The following is a 20,792-nucleotide window of genomic DNA, read 5'->3' on the forward strand; positions in this document are numbered from 1 at the left end:
CTACCGTAGCTACCTCAAACCTTTCTGGTCCGTCTATACTACTATCCATGGTAAATTTATTTTACATATTGTTACTATTGTTTTTTATTTACTCTACATTTAACTTGTGCAATTGCTGCTGCTCTTACTCCGTAAAGCACCCAAAACGATATTGTCAACATAGCCTACTGTCTTTCGCAAACTTCTTTTACATACTGTCTCTATGTATTTATATTTACTCAATATGTAACTAGTGCAATTGCTGCTGTTGCCAACTCTGTAAAACGCTATGATACCTTCGGGTCAAATTCTGGTTATACAAACCTTTATAAATAAATAAATAAAAATGCACTACTATTTCTAATCATGTTTTAAATACCAAACAATATATATTTACATTTGATCAACCACACTAAGTCAGCATTTAGGAAAGACTTTTCTTTGGAATTCACTGTAATGACAATATCAATGCAGTTCGAAACATTACACGTTAGTTGTTGATTTGATGTTTTGTTCTTTATTATAGCGGAGAACATTTAATTAAGATACAATCTACAGCGCAACAGAGAAGTTTGAGGAGGTACAGTTATAGGCAGGGTTGCAAATAAATAAGACAATCACTATAAAGACTGAACCATTTCCATATAACTTACCAAACCAGAGGTTGCATTACCATCAATTCCTGACTTAATCAATAGAAGGCAGCATTCTGCTTCACCAAAACAAAACCTTGGAGAAGCTGGGTGTACCTATGCCCAATGAAGCACCTAAAGGAACCACAGCTCAAACGCTTAATGCTGATGTAAGAAAGTTTGCTTACATCAACTATTAAAAAAAGTACTTGAAATCTAGGAATTTGTATATTGTATAACCAAGAGACTGATGGACCACCACTGGTGCAAGAGTAAGATTAAAGAGCTTCCTTGTCCAAGTATAACACAGAGACACCACTAATTCTCTCACAAAGGTCTTCATGCAAGGTTTTAAGACAGCCGTTAGAAAAAACGGACAAGGACAAGCATTATGAGGCACCTATATTGAGGTGCAGGAATACCAAACGGTAAGTATCCCTGTGCTCAAATTTGCAGATTACAATTGTCCCCAGAATGAGGAACAACATGGAGATGTGGGAATGCCAGGTACAAATTTACATATTTTCCAACCGGCCCAAATCGCCACATAATAAAGACTTGATGGTAGCAGGTGGTAAACATGTTTGAGTTATTTTTAGGGGCATTGTATGAAGGATGGAGTGGGGGGCAGAGCAGGTGATTGGAGTGGGAGGTGAGGAGAGAGCGTTTTCTGCTCTCTTCATGCTACCTTTGGCAGACAGGTGGGGGGGGGCTAGGCCTAGCAATTGCCTGCAGCCCGTTCATCTCCACTCTACAGTCCAGATTTGTAGACTCGGTAATGCCAAGACAGACATGACAAAGGTGGAGGGAAAGAAATAGAGGGAGGAGAGAGGGAGAATTAAAGTGTCTGAAAGAAAAAGAGAACATGAAAGTAAACTGGTGTTCCTCAGTCTGGCAGTATCCACCTCAACAGCCACTAATGCAACCCTTGTTTCAGGACAATCTTGCATCTCCTAACTTGTTTCTTCTTCCTCACCACATGCCAAGTCTCTCTGATGTATGGTGGCCTACCTCTGGCAAAATAGTGATGACAGTAAATTAAGGTAGTCCATTCATCTAGCCAGATACCCATGAAACAGATCTTAAAGCCCTTAAAGACTTATTTCATTTTATGTGCAGTTTCGTTCATGATTATACTAAACACGACAGAAATGAACATTATAAATCTCACCCGGATCATGTTCCAACGCCGATTTCAGAACTTTTTCTGCCTTAAGATACTGTTTGAGCTTAATGAGGAGTTCTGCGAGGTCATAGGAGAGGAAATCCTGTCCACTGATCTTCTCTGCGGCTTCATAGTAGTTTATTGCCTAAAAAAACTACAATAAGTCACCTCATGGTAAGAAGATAATGGAGCTTACAAGATCATGCAGAGTTGTTTCATTGTCTATGAAAGTCACATAGTGACCCCAAGGAAAACTGGGGTCTCAGAGTTCCTACCAAGGAATGGAATTAAAAAGCTAATTATGTTGTATTTAATGGATTTTCGGTCAGGCCACACAACTTCCACAAATATGGCGCACATGCTCAGGCAAGTTAAGAAGTGTAACTGTTCACCATGCTTGCCCAGGCTGGAGCCAGAGTCCCATGACATGAAAGTTGGGGACTTTTGCTTTCCTTTAAACTTTGAAGTTATGGTTAGCAAAAGCAATATTTAACATTGCCATTTCTTTAATTCTTTAATTCTCTATGTATGGTTCAACCATTGGACAATGCATTAGTTTTGCACACATTTTAGATTTTCCATTTTCACACAAAATATTGCTTTAACCCCAGGGACCCCATGTTCTCTACTTAAAGCATCAAGTCTGTAATAGGGTGCAAACAGCGTATCTGTAAATCCCACACGATCACAAACTAGCAGGTGCGCAATTTGAAACCAAATTTTGATCAGGCCACGTAGTGGCTAAGCCAACATTTGAAAAGTGTGACAACATAGTGGGTCCAGCTCCAACTTTTGTTGGCCACTTTTCCAGATAAATAAGGTATCCACCTGCACTTTGCCATTTTAAAGCCGAGATCGCCCTGTTCCCAGGATCCATTTTATTTATTTTTTGGGACTGTAAATGCTGTAGGTGAAGGAGTACTGGGGACAAGATCTACAATGTACGGGGAATCTGGGTAAGTTGAATGAATTCATAGAAACCTGGTGACACAATTAGTAGATGTGTCTATTTGTAAAAATTACTTGGGCTGTCTGAGAGGATTTCCCCTACATGATATATATGGATTGTATTATGTTATTTTTGTATATGAAATTTTAAATCTCAAAAATATTTTTATTATGTTTAAAGGAAAGAATTAAAGCCACATATTTTTATGACTTTTGACAGAAGGGTATTCAGTGGAATGTAATTCTTTCTGAATGCTGCAGTTTCAACTAGGTTACAAAGCACCCACAAACAGCTACAGCACTTTCAACAAAAATCTTAAAATACAACTTCAGTTAACATCCACTGCACAATCACCTTAAAGAGTGTCTAACTGCTAAATGTTGTGCTGGATCCACAAAATTATTGGTGCAATGCAGAGAAGATTGGGGTGCATTAATGGCACTTATTTAGATGTATTTAATCATTTTAGGAGCGTGAAGTAGATCATAAGGCCAAAGTCTGTTCAGAGAAAAAAGGGGTTGTCAAATACGACAAAGGGTTACACAATAGGATACAAGATAATACATTCTGAGGTGTAGAAACACATGCAGCGTTAGTGGCATATAGGTTACATATGATCAGAACATGATGAAAAACTATGAATTCACGCCTGACAAGTAGGGGTAGGGAAGTACAACATGCCTCACTGGATTTGCAAACACCCTATCAAAATGTTTAAATTCAATGTCAGCACACTAGAATCGGGTTAGCTTGGTAAGGGAGGTCTTTGTTTTTTGGGGATAAAAGAGAAGAAAACCGAAGATAGGGGTTTTAAGTTAGGGTCATGGTCAAGATCAAGATTAAGATGATTGAGCTGATGCTTAAAAATGTGAATGCAAGGGAATGTCTCATGTAAATGAATGATGGTTTCTGAACACAAGAAGCAAACTGATGAGGGAGGCTAATGCCAAATTCCCTTACAGTAAGTATACATTTCAATGTTTGCCATGAATGGAGCATCCACAAATAATAGCAAATCGAAAAATGGATAGTTTGCCTTGATTATCAATTTCAATTGATGTCATTTTCAGTATTAAGCGATGCACGGTTGGTACACAATGACAAATTATTGCACTCTATGGATCAGTTACAGGCTCTGGGTGTTGCCAGCTTTTAGACAAACTAAAAAACCTACACACCTTTGTGACCGAAACAGTCTGGGGAACTTAACAGCCCTAGATACAAAAAGCCACAGGACCATGTCAGTAATTTCTCTTTTTCCCTATTTTTTATTCAGTTTTTCGAAGTTCAATGATAAGTGTGGGAAAATATTGTCGAAAAAAAGGACCCTAGGTTGAATCCAACATGAGTGAATACATCTTTTCCTTCTTACACTGTATGAGAAAGCTGGGAATATGTAATTCAGCACAACAAAAACAGTATTCATTCTGTTTTAGGGGAAACACATACTTTTTGCACAACAGTCTTTTGCCATTTTTTTCAGATTAGGTTAACTCTATACAAATAACACTTGTGGGGAAAAGACACATATTTTACTTGGAAACCTTCATATAAAACCAGTTATAAAAGCATAAAGGCACACTGTCCCACCAACAGGAGAAATGCCCATTGAGCTTAAAAGGTTAATTAACAACAGGAGGAAGCATATGAGTAAGTTTACACATAACATAGCTGCTGATGAGTGTCTATTGTTTTCAAATGGTATAAATGTATTGCTTCAATTGTTCTTCAGAGGCAAGGTGGCTGGACATTGCATAACACAATGCTCTACACTCATCCAAATGTGTCTGAATAACAGCAATAGGAACTGCGTGTGGTCTTAGAATAAAAATATGGCCACCATGTACCAAAAAATGTACGATAAAAGATAACGCAGCTGTAATAGAAAAATCCGTCTGTGAACACCTGAAACACAACCGAACAACATGCGGATGGAGCTGCTGAATGTTAACCCCATGTCCTGCCATCATCAATTGTAAAATAGGTTATTTTTCAGACCTTCTTGTACTGATGGGTCTTGACTAGGGCTTGCCCGATTCTGCTGGCCAGTGCTGCATCGGTTGGATTCCTCCTATGGGCTTGGTCATACACCTCCAAAGCTTTCTCTGGCTAAGAAAGAAAGAGAAGAAAGACCTATCAGCAACGGGTATTTTGCAAGCTCAGCAAGCATTCTTCGCTTCTCTCTGACTTAATGGGATCAAATTGATGTTATCAGTTTTTAGAGCGCGATCGAAAACATATACATACCTCTTGAATTTTCATATATGCATCTCCCAACAGAAGGCTGGTCTGAGGGCCTGCCAAATGCTCGCAAAGCTCTCTGCAAAAACATTTTGCAGAGGGATGGTTAGAATATGTTTCAGTAAAAAGCATCTTTGTTTCTACAGATTCAATATGAAAAGCAACCAAGGCCTGCAACTCAAATGAATTTAATTTCAAAAGGATAATCAATAATGAACGTGCTGTGGTAGGCCTACTTAAAGAGCTAAATATTTTTCATACAACGTATATCTGGCGCACGTTCAAAGTTGTGGCATCATTTCATTCGCTGACTCACCTACAGAAATGACTAGAAAACCTATTTCAAGAGAAATAACTGTATACATATATTCTGTAGGGCATTTCAGATCGACTTATAGTTTCTGAAAAAACCCTAAGTAGAGTTACCGCTCCTAAAACAAGGGTGCAAGTGACGTACTTGTAAGTCGGGATAATTGGAGCTTTTATCACAGGGACTGAATGATCCCTGGCACTATTAAAAGATTTAGATGATTGAGCTGATGTTTATAAATTTGAATGCAAGGGAATGTCTCATGTAAATGAATGATGGTTTCTGAACGCAAGAAGCAAACTGATGAGGGTGGCTAATGCCAAAATCCCTTAAAGTAAGTAAACATTTCAATGTTTGCCATGAATGGAGCATGCACAAATTATAGCAAATCGAAAAACGGATAGTTTGCCTTGATTATCAATTTCAATTGATGTCATTTGTTAGTATTAAGCGATGCACGGTTGGTACACAATTACAAATTATTGCACTCTATGGATCAGTTACAGGCTCTGGGTGTTGCCAGCTTTTTAGACAAACTAAAAAACCTACACACCTTTGTGACCGAAACAGTCTGGGGAACTTAAAAGTCCTAGATACAAAAGGCCACCGGACCATGTCACTAATTTCTCCTTTTCCCCATTTTGTATTCAGTTTTTCAATGATAAATGTGGGAAAATATTGTCCAATCTAAAAAAAAAAGGACCCAGGTTGAATCCAACAAGAGTGAATACATCTTTTCCCTCTTACACTGTATGACAAAGATGGGATTATGTAATTCAGCACAATAAAAAACTGTATTCATTCAGTCTTTTGCAATTTTTCTCAGATCAGGTTAAATCTATACAAATAACACTTGTGGGGAAATGCTTCGAAGTGGCAATGCGTCGGCATCGAAGAGAATGCGCCAGTTCCGACCGACGCAAAGTCAGCACTGTGTAGATTCGACAAAAACCGCCAGTAAGCCCACCTCTTAGGGGCCCAGTACTAAATTGGCAACACTTGGCAGGGCAGGACTCACAGTTGCCAGAGTTCAAAAGCTGTAGCAGGGTGGAAGGAATTCTTTGATGCCCCTGAAACTTCAGAACAGGAGGCAAGCCAGCAAGCTCTTGGAGTCAATTGGTTCTGGGGATGTGGAGATTCACGTCCAGTCCTTCTAACCACCAAGCAAGGAACGCAGTAGGCAGCAGGGCAAGCACAGCATAGCAAGAGTCCAGCAGAGTGAACGTCCTTTCAGCAGCACAGCAGTCTTTCTTCCTGGCAGAGTGTTCTCGGGTCCAGAAGTGCACTGAGTGGTGGTGTCAGGGGTCCAGTACTTTTAACCAGTTGGGCCTTGGAAGTGGGGGAGACTTCAAAGAGAGGCCTTTTAAGTGCACTAGGTCCCTGCCCTACCTGCCCTAGCTACAGGCTCGCTGTAGGCTCACTACAGGGGGTATGCAGCTCTTTGTGTGGGGACAGGTGCAGCCCTATTCAGGTACAAGAGGCAGCTCCCCCCTATCATTCTGCACAGAATGACCCACCAGAACGTTAATGGCCCATCAGGATGTGACTGGCCCATCATGCACCCCTCAGCTTCCTTTGTGTGTGACTGTCTAGAGCAGGGGTCTTCAATCTGTGGGGCGCGACCCCCAGGGGGGGCGTGGAGTCGTGGAAAGGGGGTCGCGCCTTCCTGCCGCACTTCTGCTTGGAACTGCTTGACTCCGGAATCCAAAACGTTTACCCTTCGTTTTGGATTCCAGAAAGTGCATCACAAGGAGCTCTCTGATTGGCGGACAGACGACTGTCCTCCAATCAGAGAAACTGCACGATGCACACCAGAAAATGCCGGGAACTGGGGACATAAATATGCACCTGTGGAGTGTAAAAGGCTCTGGAGTGCTTCAGTGTTCTAGCTGGTGTCCTCTTCTCGCTTCTTCATTGGGCTGCCTCTGAAATCCGATCTCCCGGCAGTTTCCTGTTTTCCAAGGCAACCAAAGCTTCACAAAACTTGCAAGTAAAGCAACCTCTTTCCGTGCCTTCCAAGATGGCTTTTAACCCCTCTGATACACACACACACGAAGTATGGGAATTTCCTTTTTGATTCCAAAAGTGCAAATGTACAACTACATCAGGATACTGTGGTGGAGGCATTTTTTGAAGGCACGCATAGCTGAAGTTATGGGATTTCTAGCAAGCTGCTGCACACACATCATTTGTGGGAATAGCAACCTGAAGAGCGATCTACGCAGGCTTGTGGCAATTTAGTGCATAGTTTTATGGCACTTGAAATACCTGGTGATAATTTAAGAAAAGGTGCCCTTATGTTTGACATAGTGAGGAAAGCATAGTTTTGCGCATCACACAGAGACTGCACTTTCTTGAGATAGTGAACTGGATATTCCCACAGTGTCATGCTGTAAAGTATGGTGGCACCACCAACTTTTTAAGGTTTGCAATTATTTGGAAGGAATGAAGGGGCTGTTTTGATGTGTATGTAATAGTTAATGACGGTACGTTTAAAAAAAAGAGAAAGGAAGCAATTTTAAAAACTGCCTTCTTAACTGATAGAGAAGAAAATGAGGAACTTTATCACCTTTAGTTAGCTGTATATAAAAAATATTTAAATTATTGCAAAAGAAAAATGCCATATGGCAACATTGAGATCGTTTAAAGATGTAATTCCTTACTGACAAGATATTAAGAAACGTGTTAGTTCAGTAAACAAATAACAAAAAGGTGCAGGAAAAATAATTACTCATATTTCACAATAAATTTAACATTAGACATAGTGCTGGAGATAGATTGCACTCAGATGGTAGAAACCTCACAGAGAATTAAGGGATTGGCAGTGGTTGAAGGGGGTCAAATTCATTCCCAAGAGAGTCAAGTTAAGTGTAAGAAAATCGCTATGACTCAACTGTGTAAATGGCAGAATTAAAGACTAAGGGGCAGATTTACAAGCCCCATGCACCACTTTTGCGTCACTTTTCCCATTTTAAAAGTGACATAAAAGTGGCGCAAGAGGCTTGTAAATATGCCCCTAATTGTCCAATGTAGGTAATAGTGAAATACCGATTCTAACTACCGAATTTTACCGATTCGGTATTTAGAAATCGGTATTTCAGATGTAGGTAAGAATTTGGTAAAAAATACTGAATCCTTAATATTCGTTATTACCGAATCGGTAATTGAGATTCGGTAATAACGAATACGTACCCATTCATTCCTATGGGCTTGGAGGCCCATAGGAATAACTTGTGAAGACATTCGGTATTACCGATTCGGTATTACCGAATTGGTAATACCGGGAGGTATTTCAAGGGTGCCAGGGTGTCCAAAGGACACCCTGTTGCCCCCCTGAAATGTGCATGTGTGCACATGCGGCACACATGGCACTTCAAAAAAAGCAAAAAAGTGCTTTTTTAAAGGAATTTGGTAATTACCACCAACTTGTAGTTGGTGGTAATTACCGATTCCTTAAGGCTCAAAAGCACTCTTTTATGTGCTTTCTACATTGCATTAAAGGAATCGGTATTACCGATTCCTTAAATGCAAGGCCAATAAGGAATCGGGATTAAGGAATCGGTATTTACCGATTCCTTATTACCTATTCCTTCCTTTCATTAGGAATGGCTAAATACCGGACAGTAATGGTGAAATTTACCGAATTTCACAGTTACCGACCGGTATTTGGGCCACCCACATTGGGCCCTCAGTACCATTCTAGACTTGAGGTGGAGCACAACCTAAGGATGGCAGTAGCAAAAATACATCCACAAATTGACAATCTCTGCGGAGAAAAGCAGGCACACCCGTCACATTAGTTCTGAAATGCATTATCAAGTTTTGAGAAAATATGTTTTGTTTAGGAAAAAGAAAGTACTGTTGTGCATTTTTGGACAATTCTTTTAGGAGACTTTTTGTTTGAACTGTGTAGTAAGCCTGTGACTCCAAACTATAGTCACCCACAAACCTTTAATGTGCTAAACACTGGTTAATAATATTTCCCCACCGTAAAAATGATTTGCCGTGGGAACTGGGAGCGTTTGTGGTAGTAGGTGATGAGGAATACCAAGTTCTCGAAATTTTTGTCAGGAGGGGGTCCTTACGCCTGGAAATTTTGTCAGGGGGGTCTCGGCATCCAAAAGTTTGAAGACCTCTGGTCTAGAGGGAATGCACAAAGCCCAGCTGTCACTCACCCCAGATGTGTATTGACAGGCATAGGCGCAGAATGGTCAAAGTAAGAAAATGCCAACTTTCTAAAAGTGTCATTTTCAGACTTACAATTTAAAATCCAACTTTACCATAGGCTGTGATTTAAATTGTTTGTCCAGAGACACCAAACCCCAAATATCTTTCTTGTCCCAAACGGAAATTATACTTATAAGATGTAATTAGGTAATTCCAATGTTAACACATGGAAGAGATAGGTCTTAAAGGAGCAAAAAACAAATGTAATAGTTCTTCACTAGCAGGACATGTAAAACTTAAAAGTACATGTCCAACTTTTTAAATACACTGCACCCTGCCCTTGGGGCTGTTCAGGGCCTACCTTAGGGGTAACTTATATGTATTAAAGAACGAGTTACTTACCTTTGGTAATATATGCCCCTCCCGGTGCGCTGACGTCAGTTTTCGTCTGAGAAATTTTTCTGCGCCTCAACGCAGAGCCACCACCAAAAAATGTGAGAAAATGTGAACAGTGTGCGAAAATGATGAAAAAGGAAAAGAAATTGAATGGTGAAAAATAGAACCATAAAGGACAGTGCCAGGTACTGTATCTTGAAAACTAGTAAAAAGAAAGGCCAGAGGACGGAGAGGACGGGCAGGCGTTAAGGAATCTGCGGCTAGACTGTGTCTCTACCAGATACATAGTTACCGAAGGTAAGTAACTCGTTCATCTGATAGACATTTAGCCGCAGATTACTTAACTTAGAATAGATACCAAAGCCTTACCCATAGAGGAGGCGGGTCTGGGACTGAACCCCATCAAGTTCCTGAGGGAACGTAGCCGTCAACAAGGTGACGAAACACAGTGGGGACTGCAAGCTCAGAAAAGAGCAGAAAACATTGAAAGGCAAAGGCACCACAAGCCGTCCAAGACAACATGAAAACCCCCGTATGTATACCGGGAGAGACAAAGAAAAATATACTAGATATGTCGGTGTGAAAAGGAAAGTTAATGATTTCGCAAAGAAGTGGAACTGAACCTAGGGTCTGATGGATCCACAGGATCCGGCGTGATGACCGTAAGTAAAACCAAGAGAGATGGCAACTGGTATGACAGAGTCAGGGCATACCGGTCCAGTATGCACAACAGTGGAAAAAGCACTGTTGAAACCTGCACCAGTCAAAATACGTGGGAAAGCATTGGCAGGATGCCAATCCATGGTTAGAAAGTGCCGGTAGTACTAGAAACAGAAGACACACCAGTACATAGTCGGTCTGTCACAAGACATGTGAAAGGGCTGACGCCAACCAGCAGAAGCACCCAAACAGGACTACAGTAAGAACGATAGTCAAGTGGAAGATTGAAGGATACATAAGCATACCTTGTGGGCGCTAGAACCACACAAAGTATAACAAAGACCCTCCTGTAGGGTAGCGTGAGCAGCCCAGATGCAAGAGACGCAATAACAAGAAGGCAACCAGCAAAAAGGGGCACCAGGCAAGCTGGAACCCTACATAAAGAGCATGTAGTACGAGCAGACAGGGTCAAGGACCACGGACACCGCATGACGGAAAGTTGCCTGCACGATTCTGCTGTGTAAGAGCACAGAGCATATATAGAACCAACAGTCATGTGGAAGCAGAACTGGACAGGACAATGTTTAGGCCCATAAGCAACATCAGCCCCTTGCCGGGGAGGAGCAACGGTCCCCCTCAAGACAGATGAGGAGTTGGAGCTAGACACGATAGTGGAAACAGTTAGGACCAACCTAATGGTCCAGGGACCCAAGAAGCGAGTATCCTGAATAGAACACTACCCTTGAGAGTGTTACAGTATGAACCCAAAGCAAAGTGTGGAAAACACCTGTGTGGAAGCAGCAGGGAATGTGGGAAAACTCCTGTTGGGAAAGTGCCCAGAAAACAAGGGCACAAGGCAATGTACAGCAGAGACGTACATGAAAAATCTGCCATCTTCAAAGACAAGCCCAGTAAGGGCTGAAGTGCGAGAAACTATTACCCAACCCTTGGGGGGGGAGGGAGAACCAGGACCACAGAAGCAACAACGCACACACCCTATGATAGCAATCATACCAGGGTGCACTCCCAGTTTGCGCCAACACTAATAAGCGTGCCGCACAGCGGGGGCTTTTCACTGGCGCAAAACGATGACAGGGCATCACCCGTGAAAGAACTGTGCCTCAACTGAACAGAAAAAGGGCCGCAAGAGACAGCGGCCGTCAAAAGAAGAGCAGCCATCATGGTCAAGAGGATCACTGTGATGCTGCAAAACGCCCCGTGAAGGCAGGCAAAGCAGAGGTCGCACGGTAAGGAACCCATACCGAGGCTTAGAAGTACTACAGACAACTGAAGCCAACTGGAACCGAAAGTGTAATAGAGTGATGCTAACGTTAGGATCGCAGAACAGCAGAAAAAGAGGACAGCCTGACCCACAGAAGGATGTCTGTGAGGCCTAAGGCAGCTACCCAATAGACAGCAAGTACCCCACATAGGGTAAGTCTCAACCCCTGTGAGGGGAGTCCTTTTAGGCAAAGCAAACATTCAGAGGACTGAAAGGAAGACAGAACCAGCCATCCGGATGTACTGAACAAATACTGAGAAGGCGGAACAACCGCCTACACTATCCAAAGAACCCAGGACATTTTTGAAAATCAAACCAACAAGGCAACATCGTCTATGCAGAAGAAAAAGATACTATAAGGCAGACAGTTGTGCCGCAAGAGTTACGGTAGTCCAGACATGAAGCGGAAGACCACTGAATCTGCGTGGCTGTCAAAAAGGTCCCCGTTAATTGAATGGCAGATCTCCAAGAGCATCCCAAACATTGTCTGGAAACGACTGTCGCACAGCCGTGCATGGCGGCGCGAAGCCATAGACCGAGCAAGAGCCCTACCCACAGAGTCAGTTGCATCAAGGGAAGATCAAAGGGAAAATTGCACCATTCCCTTGCTATCAAGAAGAAGGCAATGTAATTCTGCCCGTGGCCCTTCAGGAAGAGAAGGAAGAAGGAAGAAGGATCTCGACTAAGTCCCAAAGGGTAAAGCTAACACGCAAGACGTATTTAATGCGCGGATGCCCGCACTGGCACAGGCAAAAAGCTGGCAACCACATGTGTCCAACCACCTAGACTCCCTGGTGGGAGGTAACAACGGCAAAGCGGAGGAAGGTCTCAAGTCAAAAGCTGCCTGAACAACCAGACCCTGAGCTCTGAGGAGAAGCGACAGGCAGAGTGGATCATCTGGGGCCCGACGGTGTCGCCGGACAATAGCCCGATCAACAGGGTCACCCGATGAGGGCCTCGCCGATGTGCCAAGCAGGATATCAAATAAAGATCCCCCAATGGGCAGCAAAGGCTCCACGTGGAAAAGATCCAGTAAAGGATCAGAAGGCAAGGAATAGCCCGTGCGTAGGCAACTCGAGCCTCAGTCGCCATTCTGGGAGGCAACAATCAACCGTCGGTAGGAGACGTTTGGAGACTAACCCGTCCACTAGACGGTAAAAGTGGAGAAGCCTGAGGCTGATCTGAAGGCCACGCAACACTAGGTACCTGATTAAGGGGCACTGATATGATCTCAGACCCTGGGAGTCCAGAGGAATGTCAACTTTTTGCAAAAGAGAAGGCGTAGGCGCTGGCTCCGTCACCGGCGTCGACCGATGCCGAGTCGGAGTCGAATCGACGCCCGGGGAGTCCAGAGGAACGTCAACCTCATGCAAAAGAGGAGGCGTAGGCGCAGGCACCGGTGTCGACCGACGCCGAGTTGGAGTAGTATCGACGTCGACGACCTTAGAGGGGACTCGGCCTGGGTGCCGCCCGACGGCGATCCCACCTCAATATGCGGGGAGGAAGGACATCGACAGGGCGTCGAACCCGGTGCCGCATCCGACGTCAGCGCAGGAAGCCGCACAGGGCTCTGCGGTGACTGGAAGGGTGGACTGGACAGGCGACTGGAATGGCCCTCTGGGTTGTGTACTGTCTGTGTCGTATCAACTCCAGAACCGGAGTCAATGCACGCAGCCGGAGCGAGGATGTATCCTCCGACGAGGTCCCGACATGAGTGCCTTCCACCTCTGTGGGGCCCGAAGACGCACAAGGGAGAGGGGGTGAACCAAAGAAAGAGTGGAGTGCCTTTGAATAAGCCTCCATTTGGGCCTGCGTCGCTCCAACTGCTGGGTAGAGAGGGTGTGGAGGAGACGACTGCCGGGCACACGTGCCTGGCAAGGAGCGAGAGGAACGGGCCCCAACGTCAAGCGTATGGTAGGAAGACCTCCGCGAATTACGTTTGTGTTTACCCGCCTCTGAACGACGTCCGCCGGAACGACCTTGGCAAAAGGCCCAATCCCGAGAGGGAGAACGGCGGCGCGAAGGTGCAGGGCTGGACAGCCGTGCGGCCAGCAATTTCATACGATGCTCCCTCAAGGACTTGGGTTTCATTTGTTGACAGGCGTCACACTCTTTGGAGTCGTAGTGCACCCCCGGGCACCACATACATATGGCGTGCCGGTCCGTGACAGACATCTGGGCGCACACATCTCACACCCTTTAAAGCCCGAAGGCATCGAACACAGTTCCATGACGTCAAAGGCATTGAGAAGGCTCCCCAAAAAAATAAAACAGGACAAGGAACTTCTGGTTTTCCAGGATCCGCATTGGGACGCGGAGAAGAAGAATACTGACTTCAGCGCACCGGGAGGGGGACATATGGCTCCGCTGACATCATGTCCGTGGACGACGTAAGGGCGGAGCCGAGCGGCGCCACCCCCGCGCACAGATGTGCTGCTGCAGAAAGTTTTCTGGATCCAGTCTGACGCCTGGGGATATTCTAAGTTAAGGAATCTGGAGCTAGATGTCTCTATCAGATATGGAAGGTTTGGGCCTGGCAAAAGGGTTAAAGGGCCCAGAATGCTAAAACCAGCAAAAGTGAAGTCAGCAAAACAAGATGTCAGAAAGCAAAACATCAGTGAAAACCACGCCAAAGATGCCAGGTCTAACATAGAGATATAGATTTTTAAAGAAAACATAAATCTCTGTTCTTTTAGTCACAACAGCAAACAAGCATTCGCAACCGTAAAGTTTGGAAAGAGTTGCGTTTAGCTACTCCGGCACCACTAGGGCAACCAATTTATTTATTTATTTATTTAATTAATTAATTTATATGGCGCAACAGCTACCCTGAGGTTTCCCGGCGCCCAGGACCTGCACTCGATTAGAAGGGGACAAAGATCTTATTGATTGAACAATCATGTCTTAATGCCCATCTTCCTGCCAAATCTGGCAGGAAGATGGTCAGGGGGGACCACTAAGGAGCATTTAGACACTTAACTGGTCACCAAAGCATTCTCCAGTCCAGTTCTGAACTTTACACCATGACTGAGTGTAACGGGATGGAGGGTATCGCTACAGATACGGACTGGTGGAACCCTGACAGTAATCACGCCCCTTCTCTGCTACAGAACTCATGGGGATCGGAGACCGACGAATGGTGGACCAAGCAGGAGGACTATACCTTTAACTACGACGAGGAAGACCGGGAAGACACACCCCCCTGTGACGTGCTCGTAAGTCTCAACGAATGCGGCAGGGGACAGGTGGTCACGCCTTCTCGTGACGTGTGGCAAGGAGGAGTAAACAAATACCCGGAAGAAGAAGAACCAGCATGCCCAGACGCCGCGGAGACGGAGAGGAGAGGAGAGCGAGGACGGAACAAAGAGGACGGACAAGGAGCGTTGACGGAGGTAAAAGAGGTGAAGAATCCAGGAGGAGCGGCGCCAGGAGGCCCGCAATACCACGCTGCGCCCAGCCACACTCCAGGAAGAGGAGGAGTGTGGCTCTCACAGGTGCGTGACCGGGTAGCAGGCTGGTGGGGAAGGCGGGGAGCCGCCATGTAAATAGTGTACAGTGTCCCATACCTGTCCACACTCCTTTTGACCTACCTCCCTTGACCTTTTATCCTTCACGAAGTTCCCCTCACTCGTCCGGCACTATATATAGTTTGTGCACATTCACCGGTGTCCTCACTACCCCAGGTTACCCCACGGGAAAGCTTACCGTGAGAACAGAACCCTGAGAGTCTATCTCTTTTCTCTTCTATGTGGCGCTGGAACCCGACCCGGGACAGAGACTCGGAAGAGGAAGACAGAAGGTCAAGTCCCCGTAGAGCCCGAGACCTAGCTGCAACATTGGATCCGGCCACGCTAGCAAGGGAAAGGAGGTCCCAACGCAAGAAAAAGACATTTATAAAAATAAAACCATGTTTACCTCACTCTGGTGTCAGTGTCCTTCCTTCTGAACCGCAACAACTGGTGTCAGAAGTGGGATCAGAACCCTCCATCCCGATAATAGAGATGGATCAACTCATACAGCATTTAATCAAGGGCCAAGAGAAACTGGAATGGGCAGTCGAATGCCAGATGACATCGGCCCAGGCGGATCACGAGACATTCCAATCAGCGATGTCCGCTCAGATAGAGGGACTACACAAAGCACTAAAAGAACCAGGCAGTGCACCTTTGACCGGAAGAAGAGCCCCCGTACTGCATCCATCCAGGGTGTCCCTACAAAAATTCCACCCTGGAGAAGACCCCGACGCCTTCCTGACTAATTTTGAGTGGGCTGCCCGAGCTTGCGGCGGGGCAGAAGAGAAGTGGCCGTTTTTTCTAGCCCCGCTATTATCCGGGGAAGCACAGGCTGCTTATCAAGTAGCGAATGCTACAGGGGTGACTCCATATCGCGAGGTTAAAACCATAATACTGGACCAGTTAGGCATGGACGCTGAAGCCTACCGTGTCCGGTTTCGAAAGGAAAAAGGAGCAGCAGGCGAAAATCCAAAAACACTGTTCTTCCGGTTAAAGACCGCAGCAGATAAGTGGATCAGACCAGAGGAGAAAACCAAAGAGGAGATAATGGACTGCATCTATTTAGAGCAATTTATGGAGGCTTTGCCCTACGGGAAACAGAGGTGGCTAAGGCAAAACGCCGGACTGACCTCACAGCAGGCTATCGAAATGGCCTCCACGTATTCTAGGGCACAACCCAAGGCATACCCCTGGGATGGAGAGAAGATGAAGACTCCAGCAACCACTAAACTGGAGAAGAAAACAAGAACCACCCTGGAAACACCAAGACCAAAACCTCCCAGGCTCGAATACCCAGTGATGAGAGGGCCCCAGTGTTTCGACTGTGGAGAGTGGGGCCACATAGCCCGTATGTGCCCAAGAAAGAAGCCTAGCGAAGAACCCATGGAAGTCGGCTACGCCCCTAGAGCTGTGATGTATACAGCCGAAATGGGACCCTCTTTCTACGTAAGGGTAATGGTTAACCAGAAGTGGGTGAGGGCATTACTAGATTCTGGGTGCCGTAAATCAGTCATGCAAAAATCCTTTATCCGACCTCATCAACTCATAGATGGATCCCAGGTTTTCATAAGATGCGTCCATGGGGACGTAAAACCCTATGCCCTAGCGGAGGTAGTGATACAACCGGTAGGTAGAACCCCTTGTAAGGTTAAGGTCGGAGCGGTTGAGACGCTCCCAGAGGATTCTGGGTGTCGACAATCCTGATTTCCTAGCCATGTTCAGGACACACCCCCAGATATCAAAAGGAAAAGCTAGCGACGCCTTCATCACAGCAGATCCCTGGACCCTAGACCGTAATTTCCGGTTTGCACAGGCAAACGACTCCACGCTCTTCAATGCCTGGGAGTCGGCTCATGCCAACCAAGGTGTAGCAAACATCCCTTATCCTAGGTTCATCATAGAAGACGGATTACTGTACCCGGAGGGAAAGGTGGGGGATACCAAGCAGCTTCTGGTACCTAAGGATTTCCGAGAACAGGTGTTATATTATGCACATGCACATTTGACCGCAGGGCACATTGGGGCGGAGAAAACAATTCAGAATATCACGAAGTGGTTCTTTTGGCCAGGGTTATACAAGGAGGCTACCACCTGTTGTAGGTCATGTGAGATATGCCAACGGAGGAATACACAGAGACCCCCGGCTGTGCCTTTACAGCCTATGCCCATTATCGGACAGCCGTTCGAGAGGGTGGGTATGGACATCATAGGACCGTTGCCACGCTCATCTAAGGGGAACACCTACGCATTGGTAATAGTGGACTACGCCACCCGCTTCCCGGAAGCCTTTGCTCTTAAGTCCCCCACTACAAAGAACATAGCAAAGAAATTTCTAGAGCTATTTTCACGGGTAGGTTTCCCTAAAGAGATAGTTACCGACCAAGGGACCCCGTTTGTATCCAGACTTATGAAGGAGGTAACGAAGTCCTTGAATGTCCAACAAATCCGCACTTCGGCCTATCACCCCCAGACAGATGGGCTGGTAGAACAGTACAACCGTTCCCTCAAGACCACCCTACGGAAGATACTGTCTTTAGAAAAACAAGATTGGGACAGACTTCTTCCCTTGGCACTTTATGTATTGCGGGCACAAATACAAAGCTCAACTGGCTTCTCAGCGTTTGAGTTGCTTTATGGAAGGCAGCCTAGATCTCTTCTAGAGATAACCCAGGAGGCCTGGGAAAGGGAAGAACAAGAGGAGTCGAGGTCACTCCTTGAGTATACCCAGCTCCTACGGAGCAAATTGGGGAAGTTGAGGGATCTTGCCTATTCCAACTTAGAACAGAGTCAGGTACGACAGAAAAAAACCTATGATGGAGGTAAGAGATGGAGAACACTGAATGTGGGGGATTGGGCCCTGGTACTACAGCCCACTTCGACGCAGAAGTTGCAGAGAGAGTGGAAGGGGCCTTATAAGGTTATTGAAACCATTGGAAAGACCACCTACCGTTTACTGATATCCCCGGCCAGAAAACAATGTTTTCATATCAATATGCTTAAAAAATGGCTGGGATCGCCACCCGCAACGCTAAGCTCAGTCTACCTATGGCTACCGAGACCTCAACCCTAGAGACCCTTCCCATAAACCAGGAACTTGAGACCGACAAGAAGCAGGAACTTGAGGCCACCCTCAGGCCTTTTTCCGATCTGTTTTCCGATCAGCCTGGTTGTACCGGTCTGATCGAGCATAGAATAGAGACTGAGCCCGGGAAGCAGGTTAAGCCACGACCATATAGGATTCCTGCGGCCAGACGTGAAGCCGTGAGAAAGGAGGTACAAGAGATGTTGCGCCTAGGGGTCATTAGACCGTCCCGCAGCAACTGGTCTTCCCCAATTGTTATGGTTCCTAAACCGGATGGGTCCACAAGGTTCTGTATGGACTTTAGAGCTTTAAACTCCATTTCCAAATTTGATGCCTACCCTATTCCAAGGGTCGATGAATTGATTGAGCGCATAGGGGAGGCCCGATACATAACGACCCTAGACCTCACGAAGGGGTATTGGCAAGTGCCTCTCTGTGAGGAGGACAGACACAAAACGGCCTTTTCCACTGATGAGGGGCTGTTTGAGTTCACGTGTTACCGTTCGGACTACATGGAGCACCGGCTACCTTTCAAAGGCTGATGTATGGGATCTTACTTCCCTTCCGAGTCTTTTGCTCCGTGTATCTGGACGATATCGTCATCTTCAGCGGATCCTGGGCAGAAGAACACCTACGGACCATCTTGTTCGCCCTCAGGGAGGCCGGGTTACACGTTAACGCAAAAAAATCCAGAGCAGCATACACTACAGTGAAATATCTAGGGTATATGCTTGGTGAGGGAGCAATAGCACCACAAACAGAGAAGGTCGGAGCAATAAAGGATACCCCATTCCCTCACAACAAAAAAGACCTAAGAGCCTTTCTTGGTCTCAAAGGGTATTATAGAAGATTCATTGCTAACTTTGCGGACACAGCAAGCCCACTAACCAATCTCCTCCAGAAAGGGGTGAGCCCTTAACGATTCCAGAACCCTTCCACTGAAGAGAAACAAGCCTTCGAGTATATGAAGGACGCTATAACCACCAGTCCGGTCCGGATACCACCTGATTTCAGCAAACCTTTTTTTTGTGGCCACGTATGCCTTTGACACGGGCATCGGGGCTGTTCTCTCACAGTTGGGGAGGGATGAGCTAGAGCATCCCCTGTTATTCATAAGTAGGAAACTACACCCCACGGAAAAGAAATATCCTACCATAGAACGAGAATGTTTGGCTATACGGTGGGCTATTGAGAAACTGAAATATTATCTTGAGGGAAAGCAGTTTACCTTGATTACGGACCATGCTCCATTACAATGGATGTACCGGCAGAAATCACAAAATCAAAGAGTCCTGAGATGGTTCCTCTTCCTACAGCCTTTTTCATTTACGATACAGCATAGAAGGGGTCGGGACCATGGCAACGCAGACTTCCTGTCTAGACTACAACCCCTCCCCGATTGGGAGAAACCAAGGGGGGAGGAGTGTAACAGGGTGGAGGGTATCGCTACAGATAAAACCATGCCAAAGATGCCAGGTCTAACATGGAGATATAGATTTTTAAAGAAAACATAAATCTCAGTTCTTTTAGTCACAACAGCAAACAAGCATTCGCAACAGCAGGAAAAAGAGGGAAATAAGCATTGCCACCCTTTCTTTTTGTAAGTAAAGCGAGTATTCGGATTTGAGTGAATGAGGAAAATGAATGGGGGACTATAGATATGTGGAGCCCAACACTGAAATATAACGGAGGGAAATGGAAATTTCACCTGTTTTTTTCTTTTAAAAAAATCTGTTGTGACCATTGTACAATAGAGTTTTTTCTTGAGAAAATGTTTCTCTTAAACAACAGTTACATTGTGGAGGAGCACAATAGAACATAGTAGGATAGAAACATGTTTTAATTGTACCGTGAGATGAGAGACATGAACTAGAACCTAGAATGTAAGGATAAGAGAATGTTGTAGAAAGCTCCTTTCTAATTGTAATTTATTACTGTTTCATACATACAGAAAGGAAATTTATAAACGATGACCCCATGAATTTTGCTGTCCTGAAGAAGGTGTTACTATATCAATGAAATAACACCGAAACGCGTCGACGCATGGATAAATAGAACCCAATAAAAACCCAACGAGATAGCAAATATACCACAATTTTGGATACTGTAATTTCTAACTACTCTAAAATCATATGAGGTTATTGGGTCAGGAAAGTACGGTAGTAGGAATTTTTTGTACCTACAGGTTTGGAGGGGTTGTCAATTGTGATTTATTATGTACTTGGAAACTGTGGAAGCTTAGTAGTAATAATTTTGTGGTTTTTATATGATTTCGTTTTTTAACATTGTATATTTTATGTAATAGTGTGATAAATTGGTTCAAATGTGATAATATCATGTATGTTTTTAAATAATGCCCTTCAGAAAGTGATCTGAATTTTAAATGAAAAAAACACAAATTAATAAAATATAGAGAC

The 20,792-nt window shown here is 44.9% G+C and overlaps 1 protein-coding gene across 1 annotated transcript in view; it reads right to left on the bottom strand.

Annotated features, from left to right (window-relative positions):
* Positions 1 to 20,792, bottom strand: part of TTC21A (tetratricopeptide repeat domain 21A) — a 427,059-nt gene that overhangs the window by 206,972 nt on the left and 199,295 nt on the right. Inside the window, exons 16-18 of the mRNA XM_086941450.1 lie at positions 4,973 to 5,045; positions 4,724 to 4,834; positions 1,783 to 1,921 (exon numbers count right to left, since the gene is read on the bottom strand). Coding sequence (XP_086797576.1) covers positions 1,783 to 1,921; positions 4,724 to 4,834; positions 4,973 to 5,045 — 323 coding nt within the window. The remainder of the gene's footprint in view (positions 1 to 1,782; positions 1,922 to 4,723; positions 4,835 to 4,972; positions 5,046 to 20,792) is intronic.

Source organism: Lissotriton vulgaris, chromosome 10 (genome assembly GCF_964263255.1).
Source record: "Lissotriton vulgaris chromosome 10, aLisVul1.2, whole genome shotgun sequence".
Lineage (NCBI taxonomy): Eukaryota > Metazoa > Chordata > Amphibia > Caudata > Salamandridae > Lissotriton > Lissotriton vulgaris.